At 43.3% G+C, this 26,266-nt stretch overlaps 1 protein-coding gene and 1 pseudogene across 2 annotated transcripts; one reads left to right on the top strand and one right to left on the bottom strand.

Annotated features, from left to right (window-relative positions):
- The first annotated feature begins 10,349 nt into the window (after positions 1–10,349).
- On the top strand, positions 10,350–11,188 carry LOC118643621 (annotated as a pseudogene).
- An 11,981-nt stretch (positions 11,189–23,169) lies between these two features.
- On the bottom strand, positions 23,170–25,268 carry LOC118637799 (ribonuclease pancreatic-like). 2 transcript variants are annotated; one of them, XM_036273377.1, is made up of 2 exons: positions 25,084–25,268; positions 23,170–24,386 (listed from the first exon to the last, which is right to left on the bottom strand). In XM_036273377.1, exons 1-2 carry the CDS (start codon positions 25,249–25,251, stop codon positions 23,904–23,906), a joined length of 651 nt encoding a protein of 216 aa, XP_036129270.1. In that variant the 5' UTR covers positions 25,252–25,268; the 3' UTR covers positions 23,170–23,903. The 2 variants fall into 2 exon arrangements, with proteins under 2 accessions (XP_036129270.1, XP_036129279.1); XM_036273386.1 differs by lacking the exon at positions 25,084–25,268 and adding an exon at positions 24,469–24,513.
- Between the last annotated feature and the right edge of the window lie 998 nt (positions 25,269–26,266).

Below are 26,266 nucleotides of genomic sequence, written 5' to 3'. Positions count from 1 at the left end.
CAAATTAGTCTAAATTTCTGTGCTCTTCTCTTTGGACACTTTTGACCAACAGTCTCATGAACACCTCGCCCCCTTTACAACAGGCAATATGCAAGTGAGGTCTGTAAGTCATGGATGAAGACTGAGACTTATTTGTGTCAGAGTAGATACATGAAAGTGATCAGAACTCCCTGGGTTCTCCTTTGTGTAAAAAGTAGACAAACAACCAAAAACTATTCTCTGTAGCACTGGCAGTAACATTTCACATTATCAGTACTTGTAAGTTCCTTCTCCCACCATTTCCTTCTGTGTCCAAGTTACAATTGGAAGGAATAAAGCAGCTGCTACCCAGGCAACTGCAAACAGCCTACTTAAGAACACCATATAGATTCTATGTCAGTTTTTAATTTAAATAACAAATTTTAAAATCTTTGCTGCTGAACTATCTTAAGTACCAACTATGTTTTTAATTTGTTTTTCCTTTATTGATTTTAGAAAGAGAGGAAGTGAGAGGCAGAGAGAGATAAAAATATTGATGAGAGAGAACATCGATTGCCTCCTGCATGCCCCCCACTGGGGATCGGGCACACAACCTGGGCATATGGGACCTCTTGGTGCACAGGCTCAAACACTGAGCCAGACAGTACCAACTATCTGAACAGGTGGGGACAAGCATATCACCAGGACCTACCTGGTTCCTTCACTTAAGTACCATATGGATAGGTAACATCTTCATAGAGTCCCACAGATATTAACAGAGCCTTAAGCAGGAGTGTCTCAGGCTGGGATATAAAATGGGAATAGAAGAAAAACCTGGGCATTTGGGTAGTGAACAGGGAAAGAAACTGGCCACACATGATGGGGGAAAGAATAAGGTGTGGGGACTCCAGGAAGAGCCAGCTCTTGAAAAGCCGGCTCCAGGCTAGATGGAGGCTGAGGTGGTAGCTCCCTCCTAGGAGACCCTGGGAGCAGTGGGGGCCAGAAGTCCGCTTGAGAGCAGAGAACACCTGGCGCCTCCTTACCTGCCGGCATTTTCAGGTCACTCATGCGCAACACAGGTTGACAGACCTTGAAGTCTAGGTCACCCAACTCTTCAAATTCCAGGAAATCTATGGCTGGATGTACTGCCACTGGGTTCCTGGTGCTTCGGTCATAAACATCAGACTCATCAATGACTTGATTCATCAGCACAGAGTGCCAGCCCGGACTGGGGGTGACATTGGAGCTGGCACTGAGCTTCAAGCAACAAAACAGTATGTTGCCCATGAGGAAACTCCACTCCTCACTGTTGTCACTGTCTTCACTCAGCAGTGCCCACCCCCAACCCTCAACAATGGCAGAGCCTGTGCAGCCCAGGAGCCACTGGGCTGGAAGGCCCAGGGCAGGGCTTAGGCCCTGGCCATGTCCCTGCTGCTGCCCTGAGCTGCTGTCCAGCTGCTACCGCCTCCACTGAGTTGACAAATCTGTGAAAATGGTGAGCAGCCTGACTTATTAAAAAGGTGATCAGTCAACCACTGAGAACCACAACCACTGCAAGAAGAGAGCACAGCAGAAGCTCCTCCTCCCTCCACAGCTGCCTCACAACTGAAGGCAGTTCTCCTGGTGGGCACCAGCCAATCAGAACACATTCTGTGGTCACCTGGTTACGAGGGAGCAATCACACCCTGAGTTCCATCCATGAGCCCACCTGACATGTGGTTCAGAATGCTCTCCCTACCCCCACTGCAGGGGCACCCCCACTCTGCTTTTCCAAGCACATACAGTGGCCCAGTCTTGGGCTCCATACACAATTTTCTAAACATTGTCCCATGTTGTCAGGAGGCCAAAAAAGCTATAGATGCCATTGGCTATGGCAACTGGGTGCAGAAGTGAACAGGACATGAGAATGTGAGAAAAGCAACTGAGGGTTTCTTTTCCCAAACATTTGGCTGAGACGAGAGATGTGGTAGCAGTGAGAAGGATATACTGCTAGGATTTTTTATTTTAGGATGAAAAACTGTGAGTATATAAATATATATATATGTCAAAGGGTGAGAGCTAACAGAGGGGGTAAAGTGATGTTAGAGGAGAAGGAATGAATGGACAGGCCCACAGCAGGCAGACGTGGGTGCACTTCAGAGCAGGGGCAGGTTAGCTCTGGGACCACAGAAGAGCACGGAGGGAGAAGGACTGTGTGGCCATAGAATCATTTCTGGTAGAGGCGGGACTCAGGAAGAGCTCATCTGATGAGCTTTATTATTCTTCATTTTATGTATCTTATTTGTTAGGTGTTTTTTTTTTTAAATTGAATTTAGAGAGAGAAGAAGGGAGAAGGAGAGAGAGAGAGAAATGTGGATCAGAAAAAAACATCAACTGGTTCGCCCTGCACACTCCTGTAAGGGACTGGGCCCACAATCCCACACATGTGCTCTGACCAGGAGTCGAACGGGTGATCTCTTGGTCCATGGGTCAATGCTTAACCATGACCCATACCAGTCAAACAATGCTTTATTTTATTTTATTTTATTTTTAATCCTCACCCGAGGATATTTTTCCATTTTTTGTACAGATAGAGTGGGAGGGAGAGAGAGAGAGAAACATCGACGTGAAGGGACATATCGAGTGGCTGCCACCCGCACGACCAACCAGGGCCGGGGACAAACTGCAACCGAAGTATGTGCCCTTAGCGGGAACTGAACCCGGGTCTCTCCGGACCGCAGGCCGACGCTCTAACCGCTGAGCCAAACTGGCCAGGGCAAACAATGCTTTATTTTAAGAGGCTCCTATTTAGAAAGCTACACTAGGAAAGAGAGGATAATGTGTATAAAAGTATACACTTTAAAAAAAGCTCAAAATACCTAAATAATAATAATAATAATAATAAATTTACTCAAAGGTGGGTATATTGAAAAAAAATGTTGAGGAAAAGCCAAGAAGCTCTACAATAAACAAGTATGTCACCAATGTAAAAAGGGAGGCTAATTATTTCTCAAAAGTAGTCAAAAGATATAGCAACAACTTTTGGACAGGAATAAGAAAAAAAATTTTAAACAATGAGAAGCAAATGCAAAAAGTGTAAACATTTACAAACCCTTTAATCACATAAGGAGTCCCCCCAACATAAATAAAGGACCAGAGGGAGTGTTCCTCTTTATCAAAAGGATAGGAGGGAAAGATCACATCAAAAATGAGGAAAGCAGCCCTGATGGGTTTGGCTCAGTGATTAGAACATCGCCCCCCCCCCCCCTTCCCCCACCGGAGAGTCCCGGGATCAGTTCCCGCTAAGGGAACGTACCTCAGTTGCAGTTTGTCCCCAGCCCCAGTTGGGGTTGTGTGGGTGGCAACCACTTGATGTGTCTCTCTCACATTGATGTTTCTCTTCTCTCTCATCCCCCCTTTCTCCTTCCCACTCTATCTGAAGATAAATGCAAAAATGTCCTCGGGTGAAGATAAAAAAAATGTGAGGGAAGCAGGGCCCTGGCCAGTTTGGTTCAGTGATTAGAGCATCAGCCTACAGACCAAAGAGTCACAGATTCTATTCAGGTCAAGGGTACGTACATTGGTTAAGGTTCAGTACCCTGTCCCGATTGGGTCGTGTGAGAAGCAACCAATCAATGTATCTCTGTCACATAAAAGTTACTCTCTCTCTCTCTCTGTCTCCCCCCCACCACCACTTCCTCCCTCCCTATCACTCTATCTGAAGATAAATGGGGAAAAAAGTATCTCGGGTGAGGATTTTTTTTTTAATCAGGAAAACAGGAGTGATTAATATTTAATTTAATAGTTTAAAAGATACAAATAAGGTTTGGTGCCACGAATGAGCAATATATTGCAATGTCGAAGACCACAGTGGAATGGGAAAGGAAGCCATGAAGTTCTGTTTCAGTAAACAGCATCTCGTTGAATTCTTAGGTAAGACTACATTATAGTTTGAAGTCCTAGGAATGCCACTAGATACATTTTGGTAGACCTGAGACAACACCTAAGATTATGTTACAAAACACTGCCTGCATTTAACAACAGATAAGCACACAAATAAAAATGCATAATCTTTTTTTGCCTTGCCTTGCCTTGCCTTGCCTTGCCTTGCCTTGCCTTGCCTTGCCTTGCCTTGCCTTGCCTTGCCTTGCCTTGCCTTGCCTTGCCTTGCCTTGCCTTTGCCTTGCCTTGTCTTGCCTTGTCTTGTCTTGTCTTTCCTTGTTAATCCTCACCTGGAGATATTTTCCCATTGACTTTTAAGGCGAGTAGGAGTGAGATTCAGAGGTGAGACAGAGACAGACAGACAGAGAGAAACATTGATGTCAGAGAGACACATCAATTGGTTGCTTCCGTGACAACCACCAGGGCCAGGGATCAAACCTGCAACAGAGGTATGTGCCCTTGACCAGGAATCAAACCTGAGACCCTCTGGTCCTCAGGTTGACACTGTAACCACTGGAAAAAAAAAAAAAAAAAAAACAGAAAAAAGGGAGAAAATGGGAGACATCTGTAATACAGACAACAATAAAGAAAAATGGATAACCCTGAATAGTAAAGAATTTAAAACTTGCTAAGCAAAAAAATAATGGAAAGAATTATTAGAAACATTGTTTATAAAATATCTTGTTTAAAGCGAACACTAGAGAAAAGTAAGAAAAACTGTCTCCTTCTACAAGAGTAGCAAGTCTGAGACCGCAAAGGGCCGCTAATAGGAGGAATATGATTTGAGCTAAGAAAAAGTTTAATTTTGTGATAGAAACAGACACCTTGCACTTGCAACTGATGGCTGAATATCCTCTGGGAGAGCTTTAAGGTCAGTGTTTTACATGGTCTGATATAAACTCTTTCTTTCATTTATCATTCATTCCATACCCATTCAAATCCTGAGCCCTTACCACATCTGCACATGTTCTTAGGTGCTGAGGATGTTGCTTTGACCAAGATAAACAAGGTACCTATTCTCATAACATTTATTTCTAGTAGAAGGGTCAACACACAGCATTGCCCATCACACCTCAAACTCAAGGTTCAGGATGGCTATTGGTCTGTAGCTGTTTTATCTTCTTTCTAGACAGTAGGGTGTAATAAGATAAGATTTTTTTCAGAATACCCACATAGCACAGTGCTTACATATTACTGGCTTAAAGCTTAGTCACATGGCCACACATAGCTGCAAGAGAGGCTCAAAAAAAGTCATCACATAGCTGAGTAACTAACACAGAAGGGAGAACTGGATATTGGAGAGTAACTAGCACTCTATGCCACAGTCTGTAAAGAAAGGTTAGAAAAGATTCAACTTCAGGAAGAATCATGATAAAATTTCATAACCCTTGGAAAGCATATATAAAAAACTTATACAAGCTGGTCTGTAATAATCTTTTCTGAAGCAAATAGGACAGAAATACTGGAGAGAGACTTAACCTACACAATGAAACAAGGTTAGATGCAAGAAAGACTTGCTGGCAGATCAGGATTACAGAGCACATGCGTACTGGGACTAATGGGGTTCCAGCCTGAGTATTATGACCAGTGGTTCTTACAGAACTGGAGTTTGTTTGTAAGTAACATGTACAGTTTTCCTAGGCTGAGTTTATAATTATCATCATAGTCTCTAAGATGTATGTAAACAAAATTGTTAAGAATTTCTATACTTGATTAATGTAGAACAACTCTCATTTCCAATTTCAGAAAATTACAATCTGGATATTTTAGAAAGATGGGCATTCAATGGTGCTGATATTAACATTGTAGTAAACTGCCCTGTGTCTCTCTACACACCTTCTGAACACTTCTCTCATCTTCTCTCTTCTCACAGCATGTAGGTTTCTTTTTGCCAAGTAAGTCAGTTGAGATGAAAATGCTAAGTGATTTGATAAGATGCTCTGAAAAAAATAATAAGGTGTTAGTTTACCTTACCATCAGGGCAGTTAATACTTACTGGACAGGTCAGTTTTGTCCCCTAAGGTCCACTGTGATTACAGTCCCAAACTTGGGGCATTTTATGAGACAAGTTCTAAGAAGGGCCTGCAGTGTTGAGAATAGTGGTTTGTTTTCCTTTCCTTTCAGTTCTGTTTAGGTATTCAGTAAGTTTATTAAATAATCTCAGTAGAAAAAATGCCCTTTCTCTCTCTGGTGAGTTCAGTGAGCTGTATGTGCATCACATATTGAATGGGATCAGGCTGGCTAGCTGCCTTTAAATATCCCTTCAAAAAGAAATAGCCTACCTCAGGTCAGCACGGGCTTCAAAGTTGAGTATCTGTCTTAGTCCAGCTATATTTCCTGAGCCTACAATAGAAACTGGCACACAGTGCTCAATAAATGGCTAAGTTGCCCTGGCCAGTGTGGTTCAGTTGGTTGAATTTCATCCCATGCATAGAAAGATCACTGGTTTGATTCCTGGTCAGTGCTTATACCCAGGTTGCAAGCTCAACCCCCAGTTGGGGCACTTATGAAAGGCAACTGATCAATGTTTCTCTCTCACATCAAATCAATAAAATCTCCCTTCCTCTCTCTAAAATCAATAAAAACATTTAAAAATATAATAAATGACTAGGCCCGGCCTGTGTGCCTCAGCAGTTGAGTGTCAACCCATGCACCAAGAGGTTGCCGGTTTGATTCTCAGTCAGGGCACATGCCCAGGTTGTAGGCCTGATCCCCAGCGGGGGGGCATGCAGGAGGTGGCCCAATCAATGTTCATTCTCATCAATATTTTTATCTCTCTCCTTCTCCTTTCCTCTCTCTCTCAAATCAACAAAGAAAAAATATTTTTTTTAAAAACTGAATCTCCTCAATAGTAAGAACTAAGTTTAAAAAAATACATAATAAATGCCTAAGTTAATTAATTTTATGTTCAGAAAAACCCAGTTGTAAGTGAGAAAAATTAACCACCTTCTGATTCTACACAGAATAATGCAAATAAAATCTGCACATAAACTGACTTAAATAACAGTTCTGACCACCTCCTTTTCCAACATTCTTAGAAGAACCAGGCCAAACTCCAGACCCGGGTGCAGGAAGGTAGCCGGCCCTCTCCTCAGGAAGGTGCCCAGAGGCTAGCCCAGCTGGCATCTGGGAACTGACATTTCCAGAGGGTTCCTACCACCTTTAGTTAAGAGGAGCTCCCTGTGTCTAAATGATCTGTATAAACAGTGTGGTTTGTAGTAAACACAGGCTTTCCCTCTGGGGGCTAGAACTCAGTTGTGTGCAGTTACCAGATGCCCACAGGATGGACCCCCAACAAAATATTGGGGTGCCGAGTCCTGCTGGCACCCTTTCACTTGTCCCAGAACTGGGTGCAGGGGAGCTAAGTGATAGCTCAAGTGGACTAGCTCAGGCCCAGATTTCTGTGACCCTCCCCCCTGAGAGGGGGCCTTGGGACCCAGGCCCAATTCCCAGACTTCTCCCCTGGAGCCTTTGCAAATGTTGCCGATCCTTTCCCTGTCATAAATCAAAGCCATGAGTCCTCCTGATGAATCAGCAAACCTGGGGGTATTGGGGACTCTGATCTGTCTACAAAAACAAAGTCAGTGTTGACTCTTGCCAATGTTTCCTCCTTTTAAACACAGAAATGGTTAAATTCTTGTTTTATTATTATAAGTTGCCTATGATCACTAATAACTCAATCAACTTGAGTGTCTAAGGCAGTATCTACAGGTGAACCTGACAACCAGTCGCAGGCATTAGCTTCTGTCTCCATGTGGTTGTACTTCTCCCTAAGCTGAGACCTTCCTCTGGGGTGCTCTGGGCCTGCTCCCCAACGTGGGACTGTGAGGACTCCCTGAACTGCCAGGTGCTCTGGGTGGAGGTGGCACCATCGCTCACGTTCTGAATCTCTCCAGCGCTTTTCCCTCCACGCTGTGTTCAGCGCACTATTTTACTCCCGTCCCTCTCCTTTATTGCCCATTTGCACAGGCTGCTTCTACTTTCATCCAAACCTGCTCAGGCAAAGCTTTGCTTCTACAAACTAAAGTCTGCTTAGTGGTTTGAAGTTCTTGCTGATAACAGAAGAAAAGGCTCTAGGCCATCCCGTATTCTGATGCTGGGCAACCTCAAGTACAGGACTTACTAGGGCCCTGTCAGTGGGAGGTTGGCACCCGCCAGTAGCGCTGGCACTGGTAGGTGCACTGCAGAGCAGCGGCTGTGGCATTTTTCAGGAACTTTGTACATTAGTTTTGTTGTTGATGAAGATGAACGTTCATTAACCGGGATGAATGACTGATAAGAGTTACCACATTGCTGCAGCCAGGCCAGGTGGGCTTGGGGAGGGGACGTGCCCAGGGTAACTGGGCTTGGCAGGGACACTAAAGCATGTCCTCCATGCTAACAAGCAGACCAAATCAGTCAGCGCCTGGGGCACACCCTCCCTGGAGCCTTGTTCCCCAAGCTGCCTTCCAGTGGCCGTGGTGCACGGGACAGTGGCAGTGGCAGTGGCAGTGGTGTGCCCACCTTGCTCAGCAACATCATGTGCAGCTCCTGTAAGTTCAAGTGGTCCAAGCAGGGCCCCTGGTTCAGAACACTTCATGGGCAGGTTCAGGAATGGGTACCTGGGCGTCATGGGAGCGACCCCTATCCCCTGTGCCCCCCACTGCTAGGAAGACCCCCACATTTGCCCCCCGACAGGAAGGCAGAGTTGAGGCCAGTCTCGAGCTTGCCTTGCGCCACCACCCCACGTGCACCTGCGTGTGCTCACCTGCAGTCAGCCCACCACACTCAGGTCAGTGGATCAGCAGCGCAGCGCTCCTCACGGGGCACCATGTCCACACTCCCGCCCTGCCAGCCTGCCTTCTGCATGGCTCCCTGCCCAGGGCCCCACAAACCCATGGTCCCACCAGCCAGTGACAATGTTGGAGTGTGGAAGGGAGGGAGGGAGGGAGATGAGTGGAGGAACAGGGGATTCATGTGCAGGCACCACATGTTTGGAGGGGAGGCAGGGAGTGCACAGCGGGACGGGTGCACAGGCTCACTGCAGCAGGCACCAGTGGCCAGGTGGGGGACAAGCGGACTAGCTCAGGCCCAGATTCCTACATCTGAGTGTGTGTGTGTGGGGGGGGGGGGGCTTGGGAACACAATCAATAAGGTGTCAATAGGGATGGGGGTTAGTGATGAGAGAATAGTCCTTAAGGTGTCCAGATGTGCCCAAGGACACTTCTGGGAATTTTTTAAGAAACCGCCCTGGGAACCCTTTCCTCCCTCATCCAGAAACAGCATCCCTAGTCCCAGGCCTCAGAGCAAACCCACGGAGCCCTTCTCTTCCTCTTCATGCCTCTGGGCACTACCTGGGCATGGGAAGGGAGACAGAGGCCCTAGAAGACATCCAAGGTGCCCGCACAGGGATGATGGCAGCAGGCAAGGAGGCTGAGCCCATGCCTTGGCCCCTTCACAGGCCAAAGGGTCCCCTCTCCACTCCAGGATGGGAAGAGCCAACGGCCTTCACTCTGCAGGGCCTTCAGCAGCACAACTCAGGTCTCTTCACAGTGCATCCTAGAACCAAAAGAAAGACAGATGGTCAGACTGGTGCAGACTGAAGACTTTCACCCCTCCTGGAAGTGTGCTGTGCACTGAGAGCAGCGACAGCCTGGTGAATTAACCAGGTCACTGTGCAGAACCCTCACGGCCTTTCAGAGCGTGTGTTCCAGGCCTCTTGCTCTCTGGCTTCCCTGCAGGGTCTACAGGGGAGCCAGACAGAGGGGGTCCTACATGTTTATGAAGCCCCTCCCACCTGAGGAGCCAAAGGGGAGGCTGGGTACACTCAGGGCTCCCAACACCAGCCTCTGGGGTCCCCACTGAGGAAACACGTTTCAGATGAGTCTGTCATGGCACCAAATATTCCACCTCAAGAGCAGGGTCGGAATGAAAAGTTACTCCAAGCTCATCAGGTGTGTTTAAAGACAGCTCCACTGTCTACACCATGAAAGGTGAGGATTTAGGATCCGGAATGGCAAAGGGTCAGTGTGTACAATGCTCATGGGATACCAGGGAGCCTTATTTAGAGGAGAGAAAACATTCACCAGGCCCCAGCCATGTTTTTAAGTGATTATAAATTATTTTATCAGTGCATCTGCAAAGGTTTATATAAACACCCATAACGTATTTTTCCTTAGATTCTAGAGTTACAAATGTGACTCTAGAATGTGACAGCTAATGCAATGACGATCCATTTCAAATGCCAGTGGTTAAGCTGATTTCATACATTTTTCTTGTTGGCTGGATTGTAGTTAATAAAATCAAAGACACCCATCCCATTTGTCTTCAGGGGATAAGGAAGTGAACACTCCACTGGTTAATTTTTTCATTAAAATAAATTGCAGATAGCCACATTTGAATGGCCCCCAGTGGGCTTCAACCAGGCGCCAGAGACTCTCTGGGCCAGGGCTAGGCTGAGGCTCTGGTATTCAAAAGATTATGACATTTAAACCTACAATGTTAAAAAATAAAGTTTTTGTAATAACCTTGAGGATCATTCCATGAGTTTTAACTTCAGTAATAAGAACATGAAGGAGGTTAAGAAATCTACAAAAAAGTTGACTACTTTCATAAATAGAATAGTTGCACAAGCTGTGACTGGCCCAGGTAAACTATACAAAGTTCAGCATCCTTTTCCAAATCCTTGTGATTTAAAGAAACAGTCCCCTAGAAGTTGAGCTGTGATACAGAAAATATGGAAAATAAACTGGCCCGTGCAGGGTGCCTGCCTGAGAAGTGACCCCATGACAGTCTAACATATTTGCTGAACTGCAGTGATTCTGCCTCTCCACAGACAGAAAGTCCATCATCAAAATACAATTTTTCCCCCTGAGGTTTCTCAAGACCATAAAACAATGGTCCAAGTTGTGTTCAGCAAGAATTTGAAATTGAATGTAGCTTTAACTTTCGAGAAAAAGAGAAGAATAAGAAAACCTGTAGCTTATTTGGTGAGGATAGAGGACCTTGGAGTGGGATGAGTTGCTTTCTTGGACTCAACAATAGCTCCAGTAAGAAAAATAATACATCTCACTTGGCTACTGTGTACACTTGTCTCTAGTAAAGTCACTACTTAAAACCAAATTTGAAGAATGTATAATAGGTTTAAAATACGCAGCAAGCAGTCATAAAAAGGTGATAGTTAGAACTATCACCCAAAACAGAAGTTGTAAATGATGAAAATATTCACATTGTAATACAACAATTAAGTGGACTGTGAGAACAAGAAAACCATCTAGCTATGGCCTCAGGACACAGTAATAATATAGCTGAAGATGTAAATTCTTATTAAAAACTTAAAGTAAAACCCCAGAGCAAGCAGAAGGAAGGAAATAGTAAAGATCAGAGCAGAAATAAATGACATGGAGACCAAAAAAAATAATAATAATAATTCAAAGGATCAATGAAACAAAGAGCTGGTTCTTTGGAAAGATATAGAAGCTTGATGAACCTTTAACTAGACTCACCAAGAAACAATGAGAGAAAGAACCCAAATATACAAAATCAGAAATGAAAAAGTAGAAATCAAAACTGACACCACAGAAATACAAAGAATTGTTAACAAATATTATGAACAATTATACGACAACAAATTTGACAATCTAAGCAAAATAGACAAATTTCTAGAAACACATAGTCTCCCAAAACTGGACTTGGAAGAAACAGAAAACTTGAACAGACCAATAACAACTAAGGAAATTGAAGATGTAATCAAGACTCTCCCAGCAATCAAAAGCCCAGGCCCAGATGGCTTCACAGGGGAATATTACCAAACATTCAAAGAAGAACTAATACCCATTCTTCTCAAACTACTTCAAAAATTCAAGGAGAAGGAAGACTCCCAAACTCATTTTATGAGGTCAGCATAATTATAATTTCAAAACCAGAAAAAAAGACACTACAAAGAAAGAAAACTACAGGCCAATATCCCTGATGAACATAGATGCCAAAATCCTGAACAAAATACTATCAAATCAAATCCAGCAATATCTCAAAAAAAATTATGCACCATGACCAAGTGAGATTCATTCCAGGGATGCAAGGCTGGTACAATATTCACAAATCAATAAATGTGAAACACCACATAAACAAAATGAAGAATAAAAATCACATGATCATATCAATAGACGCTGAAAAAGCATTTGACAAAATCCAGCATCCATTGCTGACAAAAACACTCAGTAATGTGGGAATAGAGGGATCATATCTCGACATAATAAAGACCATATATGAAAGACCTACAGCCAGCATCATACTCAATGGGCAGAAACTAAAAACATTTCCATTAAGAACAGGAACAAAACAGGGATGTCCACTTTCACCACTCTTATTTAACATAGTACTGGAAGTCTTAGCCACAGCAATCAGACATGAAGAAAAATAAAAGGGATCCAAATTGTAAAGAAGGAAGTGAAACTGTCATTATTTGCAGATGACATGATATTATACATAGAAAACCCTTAAGACTCCATCAAGCCCTGGCCGGTTTGGCTCAGCGGTTGGAGCATCCGCCTGCAGTCCGGAGAGATGCGGGTTCGGTTCCCGCTAAGGGCATGTGCCTCGGTTGCAGTTTGTCCCCGGCTCTGGTTGGTCGTGTGGGTGGCGGCCGCTCGATGTATCCCTTTCACGTCGATGTTTCCCTCTCTCTCTCTTCCTCTCTCTCCCTCCCACTCTATCGGTACAAAAAATGGAAAAATGTCCTCAGGTGAGGATTTAAAAAAAAAAAAAAAAAAGACTCCATCAAAAATCTACTAGACTTAATGAATGAATTTGGAAAAGTAGCAGGATACAAAATTAACGTAAAGAAATCGACGGCATTCTTATACACCAATGATAAACTCACAGAAAGAGAAACTGAAAAAACAATCCCATTTACATCATGGCAAAAAAATTAAGTTACCTAGGAATAAACTTAACCAAAGAAGTAAAGGACCTATTTGCAGAAAACTACAGGACATTGAAAAAAGAAATAGAGGAAGATATAAAAAAGTGGAAGCACACACCTTATTCATGGATTGGAAGAATCAACATCATTAAAATGTCCATACTACCCAAAGCAATCTGTAGACCAATGCAGTCCCCATCAAAATACCAACGACATATTTCACAGAACTAGAACAAATATCTCAAAAGTTCATATGGAACCAAAAAAAATCCAGAATAGCCACAGCAATTTTGAAAAATAAGAACAAAGTAGGAGGGATCACAATACCAGATATCAGGTTATACTACAAAGCCATTGTAATCAAAACAGCCTGGTACTGGCACAAGAACAGGCATATAGACCAGTGGAACAGAACTGAAAACCCTGAAATGGACCCAAGGCAATATGCTCAATTAATATTTGACAAAGGTGGCAAGAGCATACAGTGGAGTAAAGACAGCCTCTTTAATAAATGGTGTTGGGAAAATTGGACAGCTACATGCAAAAAAATAAAACTAGACCATCAACTTACACCATACAAAAATAAACTCAAAATGGATAAAAGACTTAAATGTGACCCATGAATCCATAAAAATTCTAGAAGAAAATGTAGGCAACAAAATTTTGGACCTCATATGGAGCAGAATTTTCACTGATACATCACCTAAGGCAACAGAAACAAAGGAAAAAATGAACATATGGGACTGCATCAAACTCAAAAGCTTCTGCACAGCAGAAGAAAAAACCACCAAAATGGAAAGGCAACCCACTGTATAGGAGAACATCATTGCCAATGATATATCAGATAAGGGGTTAATTTCCAATATATATAGAGTGCTCATACAACTCCACAAAAGGAAGACAAAGAACCCAATTAAAAAATGGGCAGAGGAGCTGAGTGGACACCTCTCCAAACAGGACATACAAATGGATAAGAGACATATGAAGAAATGCTCAACATCACTAATCATCAGAGAGATGCAAATTAAAACAACAATGAGGTATCACCTCACACCTGTCAGAATGGCCGCCATCAACAAATCATCAAACAACAAGTGTTGGCGAGGGTGTGGAGAAAAGGGGACTCTAGTACACTGCTGGTGGGAATGCAGACTGGTGCAGCCACTATAGAAAACAATATGGTGTTACCTCAAAAAATTAAAAATTAAACTTCCATTTGACCGAGTGATCCCACTTCTAGGAATATACCCTAAGAAGCCTGAAACACCAATCAAGAAGAATATATGTGCCCCCATATTCATAGCAGCACTATTTACAATAGCTAAGATCTGGAAACAGCCCAAGTGTCCATCAGTAGACGATAAAAAAGCAGTGGTACATATACACAATGGAGTACTATGCAGCTGTAAGAAAGAAAGATCTCTTATCCTTTGAGATGACATGGAGGGACCTGGAAAGTATTATCCTAAGTGAAATAAACCAAGCAGGAAAAGACAAATACCACATGATCTCACCTATATATGGAATAGAATGAACATAACAGTCTGAAGAATACAGTAGACCCAGAAACATGGAAGTAGGGCACAAACTGACATCCCTCAGGAGAGGGGGAGGGGAGAGTGGGAAGAGATAAACCACAGAACTTATATGCATGTATCCATAACCAATACACATGGACAACAAAGCCAGGGACAGGGCAGGGGTCGGGTGGGAAGGTGGTTGCCAATAGGGTATAAAAGGAGAAACATCTGTAACAAAAAAATTTTTAAAAATTAAAAATTTTATTTTTTTATTTATTTTATTTTATTTTTTTAATCCTCACCCGAGGACACTTTTCCATTTTTTGTTCAGGTAGAGTGGGAGGGAGAGAGAGGAACAGAGAGAGAGAGAGAAACATCGATGTGAAAGGAACACATTGAGTGGCTGCCACCCGCACGACCGACCAGGGCCGGGGACAAACTGCAACCGAGGTACGCGCCCTTAGCGGGAACCGAACCCGGGTCTCTCAGGACCGCAGGTCGACACTCTAACCGCTGAGCCAAACCGGCCAGGGCAAAAAAAAATTAAAAATTTTTTAAAAAGTGTGATACACCACATAAACAAAATGAAAAATAAAAATTATATGATCATATGAATAGATGATAAAAAAACAATTGACAAAATCCACCACCCATTTCTGATAGAAACGCTCAGCAATCTGGCAATAGGGGGATCATATCTCAACAAAATAAAGGCCATATATGAAAAACCTACAGCCAACATCCTACTCAATAATCAAAAACTAAAAGCATTTCCCTTGAGAACAGGACAGGACAAGGATGCCCACTTTCACCACACTTATTTAACATAGTACTAGAAATCTTAGCCACAGCAATCAGACAGGAAGAAAAAATAAAAGGGATCCAAATTGGAAAGGAGGAAGTGAAACTGTCATTATTTGCAGATGGCATGATATTATACATAGAAAACCTCAAAGACTCCATCAAAAGTCTACTACACTTAATAAATGAATTTGGCAAAGTAGCAGGATACAAAATTAACGTAAAGAACGATGGCATTCTTATAAACCAATGATGAACTCACACGAAAAAGACAATCACATTTACCATCACAGCAAAAAAATTAAGATACCTAGGAATAAACTTAACCAAAGAAGTAAAGGACCTATTTGCAGAAAACTACAGGACATTGAGAAAAGAAATAGAGGAAAATATAAAAAAGTGGAAGCACATACCTTGTTCATGGATTGGAAGAATTAACATCATTAAAATGTCCATACTACCCACAGCAATCGATAGATTCAATGCAATCCCCATCAAAATACCAATGCCAACAACATACTTCACAGAACGAGAACAAATACTTCAAAAGTTATTATGGAACAAAAAAATACCCCAAATAGCCACAGCAATCTTGAAAAATAAGAACAAAGTAGGAAGGATCACATTACCAGATTTCAGGTTATACTACAAAGCCACTGTAATCTAAACAGCCTGGTACTGGCACAAGAACAGGCAGATAGACCAATGGAACAGAACAGAGAACCCAGAAATGGACGGAAGACAATATGCTCAATTAATATTTGACAAAGGTGGCAAGAGCATACATTGGAATAAAGACAGCCTCTTTAATAAATGGTGTTGGGAAAATTAGACAGCTACATGCAAAAAAATGAAACTAGACCATCAACTTACACCATACACAAGAATAAACTCAAAATAGATAAAAGACTTAAATGTGACCTGTGAATCCATAAAAATCCTAGAAGAAAATGTAGGCAACAAAATTTCAGACATCATACACCACAGAATTTTCACTGATATATCACCTAAGGCAACAGTAACAAAGGAGAAAATGAACACAAGAAACTACATCAAACTCAAAAGCTTCTGCACAGCAGAAGAAAAAACCACCAAAATGGAAAGGCAATGCACTCTATGGGAGAGCATTATTGCAATGATACATCAGATAAGGAGTTAATTTCCAAAATATATAGAGTGCTCATACAGCTCAACAAAAGGAAGACAAAGAACCCAATTAAAAAATGGGCAGAGGAACTAAATAGACACCTCTGCAAACAGGACATACAAATGGATAAGAGACATATGAAGAAATGCTCAACATCACTAATCATCAGAGAGATGCAAATTAAAACAACAATGAGGTATCACCTCACACCTGTCAGAATGGCTGCCATCAACAAATCATCAAACAACAAGTGTTGGCGAGGGTATGGAGAAAAGGGGACTCTAGTACACTGCTGGTGGGAATGCAGACTGGTGCAGCCACTATGGAAAACAATATGGTTACCTCAAAAAATTAAAAATTGAACTTCCATTTGACCGAGTGATCCCACTTCTAGGAACATACCCTAAGAAGACTGAAACAACAACCAGAAAGAATATATGTACCCCCATGTTTGTAGCAGCACTATTTACAATAGCTAAGATCTAAAAACAGCTCAAATGTCCATCAGTAGACGAATGGATAAGAAAGCAGTGGTACATATACACAATGGAGTACTATGCAGCTATAAGAAAGAAAGATCTCTTATCCTTTGAGATGACATGGAGGGACCTGGAAAGTATTATCCTAAGTGAAACAAGCCAACCAGAGAAAGACAAGTATCATATTATCTCACTTATTTGTGGAATATAATGAACATAACAGTCTGAGGAATGGGGTAGTCCCAGAGATGTGGAGTCAGGTACCGAGTGACAATTCCCAGAAGAGGGGGTATGGGGAGCGATAAACCACAGTATTTATATGCATGTATGCGTGAACAATGGACATGAACATCAAAGCTGGGGACAGGGTGGGGAGAGATGGAGAGGGAGGAAAAAGGAGAAACATCTTTAACTAAACTAAATTAATTTTAAAAAATTGAATTGCCATTTGACCCAGTGATCCCACTTCTAGGAATATACCCTAAGAAGCCTGAAACACCAATCAGAAAGAATATATGTACCCCCATGTTTATAGCAGCACTATTTACAATAGCTAAGATCTGGAAACAGCCCACATGTTCATCAGTAGACAAATGGATAAAAAAGCTGTGGTACATATACACAATGGAATACTATGCAGCTATAAGAAAGAAAGATCTCTTATCCTTTGAGACGACATGGAGGGACCTGGAAAGTATTACCCTAAGCGAAACAAGCCAACCAGAGAAAGACAAGTATCTTATGATCTCACTTATTTGTGGAACATAATGAACATAACAATCTGAAGAAGAGAATAGTCCCAGAGACGTGGAAGTAAGGTACAGACTGACAATCCCCAGAAGAGGGGAGGGAAATATACCACAGAACTTATATGTATGTATGCATGACCAATGGACATAGACAACAAAGCTGGGGACAGGGTGGGGAGGAAGAAAGAGGAGGGTGTCAATGGGGAAAAAACAAGAAATATCTGTAACATTAATTAATTAATTGATTGATTAATTAATACAGAAGTAGACTTGTTGTGGAAGATGATCTTCATTGTGCTCTCGCAAAGACTGCCCCAAGAATATCTGATCTGGTGAGAAGGAAGCAATCTCAACCTTTGCACTGACATTGGCTTTTTACGCATACTGTTGCAAAATTGAACAATGTAGTTTACTATTGTTATAGCAAGACCGTTACCCATGCTACACCATCGTTCGAGACAAAATTTCATTTATTTGTAATTAGAAATAAATATTTCACAATATATGATTATATACTGTTTTTATGATTAATCACTATGCTTTAATTCTGTTCAATATGTAACAATGAAAATACATCCTGCCCTGGCTGATTGGGCTCAGCAGTTAGAGCGTCAGCCCATGGAAAAGAGAGGCCCAGGTTTGGTTCCCGCTAAGGGCACGTACCTTGGTTGCAGTTTGTCCCTGGCCCCGGTTGGGGTCGTGTGGGTGGAAACCACTAGATGTGTCTCTCTCATATCAATGTTTCTCTCTCTCTCCCTCCCACTCTATCTGAAGAGAAATGCAAAAATGTCCTCAGGTGAGGATAAAAAAAATAAAAATAAATAAAAATATCTTATATATCAGATAGTTACCTTACAATTCATAACAGTAGCAAAATTACAGTTATGAAGTAGCAACAAAAATAATTTTATGGTTGGGAGTCACCACAACATGAGGAACTGTACTAAAGGGTCGAGGCATTAGAAAGGTTGAGAACCTCTGCACTAGAGGAAGAAGACGGAATCCCTGCTTCTCCCCTAGACTAGAGAGACGTGCAACTCACCTATACCAGGTGTCCATAGATATATGGTGAGCTAAGGGAACCTGGTTCCCAAGAAGCATGTCCCAACCAGCGTTGGATTTTCAGAGGGGACGATCACACAGGAGTGACCAAGAGACCTGGCTCTCATGTCCCAGACAGGGAATTATGAGACAGCCCAGAGAAACAGACCCGTAGGCAAATAAACACTCACCAGTGAATTAGCAGCCAGTGTTGATGCTGAATTGGCAGGAAAGGTTTGAGGTCCGGTATGGGCTGAGGGTGTGATCCATCCTGGTCAGACAGGAGGCCTGGAGGAATCCAGGGGCCCGCGGTTGCTCCCTATGTGGGATCCTCACAGACCTCCTATTTATTTATTTAATAAATAAAAGGTCTGAGCCAGCAGGAGATCACATCCACAATCCAAGGCCAATGTAGAGCCAAATGGCTTTATTACATATGCCTGGGTGCAGGCATACTGAATTGCAAATTTCAAGCTCAGCATCAAAATCTCTTTGTTCTGTGGCTTTTATAGGCCCAAACTACAGAAACAAACAAAACAAAAAAACTACATTCAAAGAAAAAAACACATTCTCTTGGCACCGTTTAATTGGTGTTGGGGCTGATACAAGCTGTATCAGAGGTAAGGAGTCTGCTTCAGCAGAGGTCAGGGCCATCATTAATCTCTTTCTTTTCTATGGTCCCTCCAAGTTTTCCGAGGCGACCATTAACCCCTTATTTTCATGGTTCCCCTGAGTGTCAGTCCCAGGGTTTTTAGAAAACTGCTCGGGTGTTTACGTGCAGAAATAACTGATCAGAATGGAGTTTAATTTTGTTAAAACATTATTAACCCTTTCAATTGCTTCATTGGGTTTTGCTGATTTTCTGGGCCTGGAGCTGAAACACAACTAAGGCCTAAATGTTATCTCTAGTTTGACCAAAACTCTGCCTGTCTATAGTCAACAGACCTGAGGTTTTGTTCCTAAAGTTATTTGATGCAGGTCAGAACCATTTTGTCCTGGGGGTTTAATGCCTAAGGAAGTGACCCTACAAGGGCTTGTATGGGAGTTGTATGATGCTACTCTCCAGCTCCTTTGTTCCTCCTCTAAAGGGATCAACCACATGACTAGCAATATGCCAAGGGATGAAAGGTCAGGGGAGAATCTGAACTTCCATACTGCATGACCAGTAATATGGAAAGTCAGGGGGTCTAAACTGCATGACCAGTGATATGCTAGTGAACAAAAGGTCACCCTGGGGTGAAGTCCCACCATACAATACTTGTTTTCACAGTTTTGCTCATTGCTAGGCACCTGGGGCTTTCTGCCCTGGTAACCTTCTGTACCTGGCTATAGTTCCTACCTTGCTCATGTCTAACTGCCTACTGTATCAGATACACATAAAGCTGCAGGGGTAAGGAAGAGCTGAGACACTAAGATGTATTTATCTGTGTACTGAGAATGTGAAATTTTTGAAGTTGTTTCATTTGAAGAATCTTCTGAAAGTTAACATTATCCTTCATTGGATATGATTATTTCTCTCTTCAGGCAGATACCCATATTAGTACCTCCACTTTACTGTTAATCTGCCTGGGTTAGTCTTCTTGTGAATGAGTAGGCATTTAGACAGGCATGAGTAGAGCAGGAACAATAGAATAGGTATGGAATGTCACCAGCGTGGAAATTCCCAGGTGCTTAGCAGGGGCAAAACTAGAGAAAAAATAAGTATTATAAGCTAGGATCTTACCTCCAGGGTAAGGGTCTGAGACCCTTCTTCCCCTAGCATGTTGCAAGACATGCAGTTTAGACCCCTGACCTTCATATCATTAGTCATGTGATTTAGACCCCCTTAGAAGAGGAATGAGGGGACCAGAGAATAGCCTCATACAATTCCTATACAGGCCCTTGCACAGTTAATCCCTTAAGCATTGAGCCTCCAGGACAATGAGGTTCTGACCTGCATCAAATAATCTTAGGAAAAAAAACTCTGATCTGTTGACAACAGAGACAGAGTTTTGGTCAAACTAGAGACAACGTCTAGGTTTCAGTTGTGTTTTAGCTCCAGGCCCAGAATATCAGCTAAACCAAATAAAGCAAGAACATGACAGACATCAGGGTCAAATGCAATTACTAATGACCCCCTACACTAGTGCCAAACTATCAGTAGAGATCATAATCCTGAAATGACACACTTGGAAAGCTGATGAATATTCTATTGAGAGCCTCCTCTGAGACCACCCCTAAAATCCCCACCTTTAGAAAACAAATCAAACCCTTAAGAGGAAGAAACCAATGCATGCTCTTCATTTATTGAGCATACCCTCACCTTTCCCCCTCTTCTTCTCTCAGGCACATCTTTGCTGTGTACCTAGCTCTTAAGCTCCAAGGGCCTTCTTTTGCCTCTGCAACTTGTTTTCTAAGTCATGCAGCTCAGCTGGCTGACTTCTTCTACCTCTGTGACTTTCTAAACAAACTTTTTCTTGTATTTGAGTTATTGGTTCTGAATTCTTTCTTAGCCATACTCAAGGACCAGGGTCTAATGCTGTCATTAACATCAGGAGGGACTAGTATTCCTTTATTTGTAGGGTAGCAATAGTCTCCCCACAGAACAGAGACCTTTGGTTTGTTTCCTGAGACTGTTTCTTTTCTTGAATATGCCTGACCCCTCCAGGTCAGGACTCCATCTTTCTCTCCAGGCTCCACCTATTCAGACCACCTTCTTTCCCCGCTGGCTCTCTGACTATGCAAGTCTAAACCTGGACCATCTGTTGTCACCTGTTGCTTTATTCACAGATGGAGGCCCCAGCAGTCTCGTGGCCCAAGTGAAAGATAATATGAGTGGAGTCATTATAATAGAACCTAAGTAGCCATTTCAGAGAAACTGCCCCGTATATATTATTTTTCTTAATCTTACAAACTGGACCAATCCACCATGATTCCAAATAGGAAGTCAGAGACTATCCTATTTGTAAGGACTGATGAAATAGGGCTTTGCCAATGACCAAATTGCTAAGCAATCAACTAAATGCAATTCTAGCTGAATCTCAAGCCAATCCATGAAGGGCAATCTAACCCTACTCTATCTAGCACCAAAAAACTCCTTTGAATAAAAATTATCTCATCTTCCTCCTTTTTTCCCATAAAAACCCTAAGCCCCTATAAAGGGAGAACACTATTTGGGGTCTGCCTGAATGTGTTCTCCTGAACTGCAGTTCTTTTGGATCTTAAATAAACGCTTATTGATTCTTATTTTTGCTTTTTATTTTTAGGTTAACACCCAAGAGGCGCAGGGAGCCAGAAGCCAGAGCTGGTGATGTGCAGATCCAAATGCAGTAAGACAGCAAGTTAGCATTCTTAGAAGCTCCATTGAAGTTTTAGCACTCGCAGGGGGAAAAGTGAGGAGCTTCATGCTTGGGAAGAAGGGTGAGATAAACTTAAGAAATATTCTGTCCACATGAAACAAATTTAGAAGCTTAATGTTTGCTTTTTGTTTCTTTTCCTCCTGCGTCTTCACTGATGGTAAGGAGTGAGATCCCCATTACCCCAGAAATGCACAGACTTCTGGTCCCTCTCACCGCAAGCCTTCCTCCTCATACAGAAGCCCCCAGGGCTAAAAATTTACTTTACATAAGAACAGTAGCCACTTCCAACATTTATAAATGTTTTCTAAGTAGGATATAAAGACAATGACAGAAGTGGTCAAACCGTTTGAAAGTAGGGCTTTTCTCTCCCTATGACCTTGTCCAGGGTTACATGCAGCTGTAAACAGTGGGAAAAATAAAATGATTAAGTGATGACAGAAGCTAAGTCTACTTTTTTCAACAGCTGTAATACAGAAAGTTTGCCAAGAACAGAACAGAGTCGCAGGCAAGTGCTCTGGGAACCTGTGAGAGCCGCCAGCGAGCTCAGGAAGACAGAGCCATAGGTGCACAGCATGTAGCGGAGCAGGACGACCGAGGGACTGTTTTCTTGAGTAGACTAGTGGCAGAAAGGATGACTGGGAAACTAGGAGACCTGGGGTCTACTCCCAGCTGTGCCACTAAGTAGCAGCAGCCATGAGCAAACCACGGAACCTTTCTGAGATCCAGGGTGCTCCTCTGTGGAAAGCAGGGGTGTCAGTGGGTCAAGGGTGGCATGCACGCCTTCCTTCTCTCACGCCTTCTCTACAGGCTCCTGTTCAACCACATCACTGTTTAGAAATTCTTCTGCAGCAGCCTAAGCAGGCACTTCCAATTCAAGTTTGTACATAAGTTGAAATCGACTTATTTCCTTCTAAAGTCCCTTCTAGCTCCTAAATGGAAGGTTCCAATTTTCCAAGTAAGAGGTAACCAGTTTTCTGATTTAGTAATAGCTCACTCAAAAAAAGGAGGAAATGAGAAGAAAATTTAGGATTATAATTTCATACACTCCTCCCCACCCTGAGGCGGAGCAGGGTCTTCGTGAGGTCGCACTGTCCTTCTGTGTCAGAGATTTCAGTGTTTGAGCTTCTCCTTCTGTCAGTTCACCCAGCATGACAGCGCCCTCTGCAGCTCCCTGTATCTAAACAGCCCACACAGGCAGAGACCAGGGAAAAATCCCAGGACTGAAACCTACTTCCCGCAGGGTAGGGCAAGAAAAGACCAATGAAAAGAGGCTGGTCACTCCAGTCTAGTTTTTAATAGAGTTCACTAGAAAAATGTACACACAAGACACATCTTGGTTGGCTCCAAGACAGAGTGGAGGCCCTCGGCACCTGACAGGTGTCAAAGAATTACACAGGATAAAAGGGGTGGAGGGATAATCTCGGATACTAGTACATGAATGCTACCAGGTACAGAAATCACTTTACATGCTTAACCAGGTCAGGACAATGGCCTCTTCCAGGAAGTAGCAATTCACAGGAGCCAGGGGAGGGGCCGTGATTTATGTCAGAATGAACATCAGTTATGATCAGACACCTCTGGGAGGCTTATGGGAAGCCATTTCTGTTCTGGCCCAAGTGCAGCTCACGGGACAGGGGTCATATCATGGAATAGTCTTTCCCCCACATCACTTACAGTTTCTGTTTGGCAACAAGCAATCTACATGAAAAAAAAAACAAATGATCTCAAAAGAAAATTATCTTTAAAAGACGAGAGTCAGAAGAGGAAGCATTTAATGATTCTATTCACTGCTCACCAAAGTTAACCGGATTAACAGTTCTCACCCTCTGACAGAGAAGCAGTCACATTCACAGTAAGCAGAAAGAGGAAGCAAAGCGGTTAACATGGGGCCCACCTCACAACCTTCTCTTCATCACCCAACTACAAAGGGGCAAGTCTCAGGCCAGGGAAGCATGTGTGTGATGGACAGAAGCCCTAACTTGAGTTATTTCCCTCAGTGCTAGGAAGGAAGAGGGGAGAGGCAGGTGCTCTGATTTTCGGTGGAGACCTACACTGAAGCGTCAAAGTGGACCGGCACAGACGGGTTTCCCTCACAGGCCACAATGATCTGCTTCTCTTTCTGGCTGGTGTGGTATGCACAGTTGGGATATCTGGAGCCATTTGTCACGCGACACTCCGTGATGTGCATGCTGGAGCTGCTCTTGTGACAGTTGGACTGTCCATTCTTACAGGTGATGTTTCCCTGGAGGCAAATGGCCTGGACATCCACCAGAGGCTCGTGCACAAAGGTGTTCACTGGCTTGCACCTTCCCTCTGTCATTTTCCGGCGCCTCATCATTTGGTTGCAGTAGCTGGAGTTGTTGCTGGGGTCGCTGTCAGGGTCCATATGCTGCCGCTGGAACTTCATGGCCCTAGATTCCTTGCCCAGGGAAGGCTGGACCCTCCCCAGCACCAACAGCACCAGGGCTAGCACTGAGAACAGGATGAGGGACTTCTCCTGAGCCATGGTGGCCTCAGTCCTTGGAGGAGCCTAGCCAGCAAAGGGGGAGAGGAGGAAAAGCGTCACTTAAGAAAGAGAACCTCAGCTCCCACCTGGGGTCTCCCTGGCTTACAGTCTCTCTTCAGGTCAGCCCGAAAGACATCCCTCTTCCTGCAAGATTTTCCAAGTGATGAGACACTCGCATGGACTCTTCTCCAAAAGCATTTGACCCCTACTAGTCACAGAGAGAAGGTCCTCCCTTCTGAGTAGTGACCTCTGACGTGACCTAAAATCCCAGCAGTCCTGTTTTTGAATACTGGAGGTTTGTTTGTTTTTGTTTTCATCTAAAAATACTTTTGTATTCAGTGTTCTAGTGGCTTAATAGAAGATCTTTTTAAATTAACCATGATGCAAATTGTATCCCTGTTACCATGACATCCAGGATCATGGCGAACAGAGCCCCATTGCCCTACATTACAAGGGAAACCCAACCCAGTGCCTGGCACTGGCACCATAAAGGGCTGCCATTGTATTCCAAAGACAGATGCTTGCCTCCCCCGACCTGGGGCTGCTCCTTCCCATCCCCATGGGTTCTCTGCAGCCTGAATGCTCCCTCCCCATCCCAGCTCAGCCCCAGCTATGTGTGCCTAGCCCAAGCTTTCTTGGTGTTAGCCTCACCCACCTTGGGTCCCTCCTGTCCAAACCTCAAGCAGAAGCAGATCCTGAGACCACCTCTTGGGCTGCTTACCTGGGTCCGTAGCTTGGATTCCAGGTGACAGCAAGTGGAAGGCCAGTTTCTGCAGTCACCAGATCCCTGAGCTGTGGACTTTATGCAGATTACAAAAGGGGCTTGGCTTCCAAGATGAGAAGGGTGGGAGGAGCACCTTGGCTTCAGTCCAGAGGAACACAAGGGCATCCTGATGAAGGAGTGGGGAATTTCCCGGGCTTCCCTCTTCTCAGGGTCGCTGGGGAGAGTGAGTCTTTGCCTACAGGAGCCTCTCTTGCCATGTGAATCTCATCTGGCTGCTGGTTCGCAGGAACAGCAGAGAAAGCCTCTATGGCACTGCTCCTCAAACACCAGCCAAGTCTTCGTTATGCCTTTGGGGGCCATTTCACCAAATAGCCCTTGGAGGTTAGCAAAGGGCACATGATATGTAATCAAGGGAGAGGGAGGGAAAAGGAGGTTCTCTCTCCCCAGGAGTTCTGGAGTGGCTTTGACCCGAATTCCCTGTCTCCTACCAGCAGCTCTCCCGGGGGAGCGGGTACTGGGCTGTCTCTAGCTAGAAGGCTCCCAGAACTGGAGAAAGAGGGGAGAACTCTTGAACTGTTTGCAAAAGAAGGAAGCCTCTACATGACCTCACCAAGTCCTGGTCACTTTAACACTCCTGAGGTGAGTATATGACAGTCTTATCTACAGTAACTACTCATCCTGTAGGCCACAGCTGAGTAGAGAAACTAAGGATAAATCAAAGCCCCAAATCCCTTTCGGAGAAAAAACAAAGAATATCAAGTTTCTTAGCATCAGAATTTTCTCCTAGAAAGAGATCTTTTTTGGCTGGTAACAATTTTGAGACTGCTTGAGTAAGAAATATCAAATATCCATGCTCTAGACTTACTTATTTCTAGTAAAATTATTTTATTTAGTTATAACATTACTCTCCAACAGCTTGAAAAAAGAAGTTCAATGGTTTTCCACTGAACTGTATGTCACTTTCTTTTAGAATGTCCTGTTTTTCATTAAAATAATTTCTACCCCTATGTTCATAGCAGTACTATTTACAATTGCTAAGTTCTGGAAACAGCCCAAGTTCCATCAATAGATGAGTGGGTAAAAAAGCTGTGGTACTTATACACAATGGAGTACTATGCAGCTATAAGAAAGAGAGATCTCTTAATTTTTGAGATGACATGGAAGGACCTGGAAAGTATTA

Source organism: Molossus molossus, unplaced genomic scaffold (assembly GCF_014108415.1).
Source record: "Molossus molossus isolate mMolMol1 unplaced genomic scaffold, mMolMol1.p scaffold_m16_p_1, whole genome shotgun sequence".
Lineage (NCBI taxonomy): Eukaryota > Metazoa > Chordata > Mammalia > Chiroptera > Molossidae > Molossus > Molossus molossus.
This window is presented reverse-complemented; position numbering and strand designations above follow the sequence as displayed.